This window comes from Heloderma suspectum, chromosome 1, assembly GCF_057233095.1.
Source record: "Heloderma suspectum isolate Gila_16-S chromosome 1, 16-S_ref, whole genome shotgun sequence".
Lineage (NCBI taxonomy): Eukaryota > Metazoa > Chordata > Lepidosauria > Squamata > Helodermatidae > Heloderma > Heloderma suspectum.
This window is the reverse complement of record NC_139458.1, coordinates 275,022,836-275,028,835: the sequence shown is the minus strand read 5'-3', so window position 1 is coordinate 275,028,835 and position 6,000 is coordinate 275,022,836. Positions and strand designations below refer to the sequence as shown.

General features: G+C 45.3%; 1 protein-coding gene across 4 annotated transcripts in view; it reads left to right on the top strand.

Moving 5' to 3' along the window:
• Positions 1-310: 310 nt before the first annotated feature.
• ASAP2 (ArfGAP with SH3 domain, ankyrin repeat and PH domain 2) overlaps positions 311-6,000 on the top strand; it is a 118,777-nt gene continuing 113,087 nt past the window's right edge. For all 4 annotated transcript variants that reach the window (XM_084826676.1, XM_084826674.1, XM_084826675.1 and 1 more), the window contains exon 1: positions 311-1,037. In XM_084826676.1, the coding sequence (XP_084682802.1) occupies positions 912-1,037 (126 nt within the window). In that variant the 5' untranslated portion in view covers positions 311-911. The remainder of the gene's footprint in view (positions 1,038-6,000) is intronic.

The window sequence follows — 6,000 nt, the reverse complement described above, 5'->3', positions numbered from 1 at the left end:
CTGCTCAGACATGAAGCTCACTGAATGACCTTGAGTCAGTCACTATCCCTCAGCCTCACCTACCTCACAGGACTGTTGTGAGAATAAAATAGGTGGGTGGGAGAAAACCCTGTGTGCTGCCCTGAACCCTGATCTCCCTGGGGAAAGCCTGGGGTAGAAATGTAGTGAAAATAAATTAAAAAATAAATTAAAATATGCTGTGTGAAACAGCATTTGCAGAAGGACGACCTGAACGGATCTCCCCTGGTGGTGTGTGTGTATACACATACACACACACACACACACACACAGAGTCTGTGCGCGCGCGCGCGGGGAGGGCGGGCGAGCGAGCGGCTGCGTCTCTACACGCCTTGGCCCCATTTTCCCCTCCCCCTCAGATACGATCACGGAGAGGTGAGCACATCTGCCCTCCTTTCTCCATCCCCCGCCGCGTCCGGGGAGGTGTGTCTTGTCCCTCGGCCTCCTTTGGCGCGGAGCTGGGCGCGCGTTGCGCTGGGTTCTCCCGTAGTGCGTTATTGTGGGAGGAGTGTTTGTCTGGTCTGCCCCCCCCCCCGCCTCCTTGTGCGTGTTTAGAGCGCACGGCTGTATGTCTGCTTCTCCCCGCCCCCCCCATCCACCTCCCAAAACTAGGGCACTTCCTTGCGTGTGTCTCTCTCTCCCATAATATCCCCCTTGACGCTTTGCCAGCTAGCTGCTTCCTTGGTTGCAAGGAGAAAGCGCTGCAGCAGCTGCTGGTTGCCGAGCTATGTGAGGCGGGGAGGCTCCCAGCCCGCCTGCCCGCCTGCCTGCCTCTCTCTCCTCCTTCCCAATCCCTTTCCCCCGTCCCCTCCTCTGCTGGAGCCGCCCGCCCGCCCCGCCGCTCTCCTGCCCCGTCCCTTCCTTCCCTTTCCTTCCTTCCCTCCCTCCCCGCCATGCCGGACCAGATCTCCGTGTCGGAATTCGTGTCCGAGACCAATGAGGATTACAAGTCGCCCACCGCCTCCAACTTCACCACCCGGATGGTGCAGTGCCGGAACACCGTGGCGGCCATCGAGGAGGTGAGCGCCCGAACACCGAAAGGGGGCAGAGCCCAGCCCAGCCCAGCCCCTCCGCCGCCCGGCCTGCAGAAGGGCGTCCTTCCCCGGCAGAGCCAGCGCTGGCCCCTTTCGGCAGCCTGGCGTGGCGTGGCGTGGCGTGAGTGTTTTCCTGCCTCTTAGAAAGTGGAAGGCTGCTTGCCTGGAAGGGGGAAGAATGGAGCCACGAGCCATGCCCGCGCTCCCCCATTCCCTTTCCTCTCCTCTCCTCAGACCTGCGTCCTTCTGGCACAAAGGGGGCGTCGTGCCCGACTCGGCCGCCTTGATGCCGTGGGGATTGTGCCCTGTGTGAGAGAAGCAAGCATAGGATAGCCGTCTCCCCTTTCTCCAGCTTCCCTTGCTTTTGCCCGCCTTCCCCCCCCCCCCCGGAACACGGAATCCCTCTCTAGCGCCTCTTTCCTATCGAATAATAATAACAATAACAACAACAACAATTAAAAAACCACCCTTCTGCCACAAAGGCTTTGGGTTCCCTCGGACCTTAAGGTAGTGGCATATATCCACCTGTATTTGGCACATCTCTCGCCAACCATTCTGTGCTGCCTTCCCCTCTAAGCTTGCTTTATTTTCCTGGCACAAAGATATTTGAGCCCCCTCAACAGTTCTCGATACCCAGAAGATGGCATCTTTTTTGGTATGGGTGGGGGCTGACCATATATATATATATATATATATGTATGTATGTATGTGTGTGTGTGTGAATCTTTCTCTTCTCCAGAATAGATCTTGTGTTCTAGATACAGCCGAATGATGGGGTTTAGGATCTGTATAGCCTGATCCTAAACATTTTTACTCAGAACTAAGTCCCACTTCATTCAGTGGGGATTTCTCCCAAACCTGCCATCGTGTGCCTTGCTTATTAGAGAGGAAGCCCCATGGAATTTAGTCTGGTTTAAAACTGAGTAAACATGCATAGGATCAGACTGTACACTCTGGAGGTGTGTTTACCTTCCACCTGGGAGATTGAGGGGGACATGGGGATACAACAAAGTAAATATTGCAGATTCACATGAGACTATATTTGTGTTACACCTATAAGAAGTTTTCACCTCCATCCTCTCTTTAAGCACCTCATGATCTTTGAGAGCCATGGCGTTTTCCGTCCTGCGCCTTCCTTCTAGGAATTGAAATGCATTCTGTTTCCAAAACAAAGGGGTTAGGTCCCTGACCACTAATACTGGGGCTTGGGCTTCTTTTACTAAAGCATCTGCTCACTTGAGACTCCCCTTTGGCTGATGCCACAGATTTCCCCCCTCTTGTTCTTAGTAAGTTGTGAGGCAGCCCCTGGCACATGTTGTTTTTTTTAAGTGTTCTTCCATTCAGACAAAAGAAGTGAAAGGTGCATGTTTCCCAGTGTGCACAGTGTTTTTAAAGGCGAAGGGATTTAGCATTGGGTAAGAACTCTGCTTTTGTTCATCACCACCCCCTCACGAAAAGTATATCTACTTTGTTGTGGCATAGAAGATATTAAACACTTTTGGGAACCTTTGTGTCTCTTCATCAAGATTTATAAAAAATAATACCTGATATGTGAACTATCTAAAGATTCCAACGCTGGTTGCAAAATCCTCTCTGCCTAATAAAAAGGGGACTACTGCCTGGATCAATACAATCTTGCTTCCCTCTCTATGAGAATAAATTTTGAGATATGTCCAAATATGGTTTGAATGCATGTCATTGACCCATGTAAGCTCTAAAGTTACTTTGCATTTTTATTTGAATACTGGCCTCACTGGGCCTGCTTCATAACAGTGTTCATTAATTTGTATTGTAAACTGGTGTGTCCAGTCTGTCTTTTATTCCGCTTTGTTATGGTGGATTCGGATGGTTCCATCTGCCCCTTAAAAAAACACATACACTGTTGTACCCAAACAAGCTTGTCCAGATTTGAAGAATTACTATTTTGCTGTTGAAGTAATTTCCTCCCTACACACAAATTAGATCTTGCATTGCTGTAGCCTAATTATCCTTCTTTAAATTTTTCACTGTGTATGCTTTTAGAATCTTGAGAAAAACAAAGCAGTCTTTCGAAAAATGAGACCTGGAATGTGGGGTTTCTTCCAATGATCTGCTGCTTGAAAAGTCAGGGCTTTTGGTGGCCACAGCTACAAGCCCATTGGGCACATGCATAGGATTGTTCTGTAAAACTGGTTAGCAACATATGGCTTGAAGGAAGCATCCCCCCCCCCCCCACGCACACAAGAGTTTCCCTCCCATCTCTTTCATGAAGGTTAACTGGTCTGGAAGTGAGTTACCATGTGATGGGGAAAGGCTTCGGAGAGGCCAATGGGGCCTTTGGTCTTGGAATTGCCTAATTACAGTCTAAAACGATGATGAAATGGTTCTTTTGATTCTATGGATTTTTCTTGTGGCCTTTGAATCTCAAGACTGGAAGAAATCCAAAGACAATTTTCCCCATCCTTCTACTCTTAGACAGAACCCCCCATGCACCAACTGCATAAATAATCCTGTTATATGGGTCCTGTGTCTTGAGGTTTTGTGAGAATGACTTAACTGTATTTTTAATTTTAAAAGTGTTTATAGTGCATGGAGAACAGCTCTCTGTCAGTCACACACACTGGATAAAAAACCTAGTTCAGAGAGCTGCTCTTGTATATGCCACCACAATTCAAGGTGCACATTTCAGAACAAAGGATTGTATTCAGTGGGCCTTTCCACCAGTGGACACTGCTAGCAGATAGACTTTTTCATCCCCTGCAACTCTCCATACACCCTCAAAATCTGTTCTGGAGTGTTACTAAATGTGTTCCCATCTGGTCACGTGTACAAAAATGTGCAGGTTCTCACAAGACACACATTCACTGAAAGGGACCTTTTAACATTGGCCAATAGAGCGTCTATGGCTATGAAGGTAATTCCCACCCAAGAGATCCACACTCAGACAAGATTAAAGAGGATAATACCACTTGGCGCATTTACTGACTTCATAACAGGAGAGCTGGGAAATCCTCCGGAGCAAATTTGGGGTGTGTGTGAAGGGCTGCAGGGGGGAGGAGAGGACGGGAAACTTATGCTCTCTCTTGTAATGTTGGTTTTAGTTGAATGTCCAATATTCAAAATCAAAATATAAAAAAATTGTGGGTATTGGTTATTTGATTTAATGTTAATATTAATACCTATTCCAGTGACAGTCCTTCATGGCTTGAGCCACAAAGGCCGGGAAGACTAAGAGGCAAATAAAGAGTGCATTCAGATGGTCATTTTGTAGTTTACAATCATGAGATTTCTTTTTTTAATCTCATGAGTCAGACACCAGAACATCCTGATTTGTGAATGAGCGTCATTCACAATTCTGGTGTGGTGATAACTTTTCAGTTTTCAAGTGTTGAGGGATTGCGCTAAAAAGGATGCTGAAAGCTTGTTGTCCTTATAGTTAGGAGAGCAGACTATTTAAATAAAAAACTTAAACATGCTTGCTTCTTACTTAATCTGTCTGCCAGCTGTTTGTGGCAGGTCACACATAAAGGGTTGCAAGCTGATCCCAAAGCAGTGCAATGAGTATGCCTTATTATCTCAACTATTCACTAGGCTTGGGATACTGGATAGCTATTTTTGTTAGAGAAACAGTGAATTGTCATATATTTCAGTCTCTTGCATCATGCTGTGTAGTGAAGGATGATGCTAATAAAACAAATATTTTATTCCTCTGTCAAGAATTGTTCACTAAGAGTGAGTAGAATGATGCAAAGCTGCATTAATTAAGGCAGTGTTGGCAGTATCTTTGTTCCTCTGCTAGTATTAATTTTTTCAGTAAAGTTGGCGAACTATCAGCAGTTCTGAATTGGTCATGCTGAGATTCTGAAATGGCTTAATGAAACTGAGCACATTTTATTCCAAAATCAAGTGCTTAAATAGGTACTGTTTTCAAAGTGTAAATCTTTGCCCGATCTCCTGCACCATTACAGTTCACAGCCTTTAGTGCTAACCCACATTTAGTAGCCTGCCTGGTTTTTCAAGTCTGCAGATGATGCTGTCACCAAAAATAAGCCATCACTTTCCTGAGTAAGAAAAGGAGACAACAGTTTGATAGAAGTTATATCAGCTTGATCATACACAGTTCTTCCTGGGCATATTTTGTGGAGGCTTTTAGAACATATATCTTTACTTGGTGATTTTGTAAACTTCATATACATTATATGGAAAAAATGCCAGCAAGATCGCTTGCATCAAGTAAAATAGTAACTAGGCTACAGCAAATGACGAGTCACTAAAATAATGGAAACCTGTTTAGGTAATGCGTCTGCAGACTGAAGGTCTATTTTTCAAGGTGGGGGATGGTGAAGGAGTGTTCCGTCTGTAGGTTCAGAGGGTTTCTCATAATAATGGACACTGAAGAACCCCGTGAAATAGATTTAATCTGATTTTGTGATGAGTCCCATATTAAAGCCTTTGGATTATTAAAGCTCCAGATATGCCTCATTTGTAAAGTTGTTGAAGCAGTTTCCCTTGTTTATTTGGCTGTTATGGTGTGCTCACACACAGAAAACATTAAGCCAAAAAGTATTTTTATGCTGCTTTCTTGGTTTACTACAATTAAAGCATTCAAGGAATTAATAAAAACCTGTTCCTGGAACATTACTAACATTACTACAACATGACTACATCCCCAGTCCTGGCCAACCAGGGATTTAGGATCGACTGGAGAGGCTTTGCTTGTGGTGTCCTTGAGGAATGTGGCTCATGGGGCTACCACACGTAGCAGAGCCTTCTTGGTGGTGGCACTCTGACTGTGGAACTCATAGTAGAGATTTGGCTGTCCCCTCACAGTTGTCATTAATGTGCCAGTTAAAGTTGTATTTATTTGTACAAACCTTTGAGGTACAGGCAAGTGTTTTATTTATTTTCTGCTATTATAGTGATGGTTTTATTGTATGTTATTGTGTATTTGTTTTTTTAGAGTTTTGAC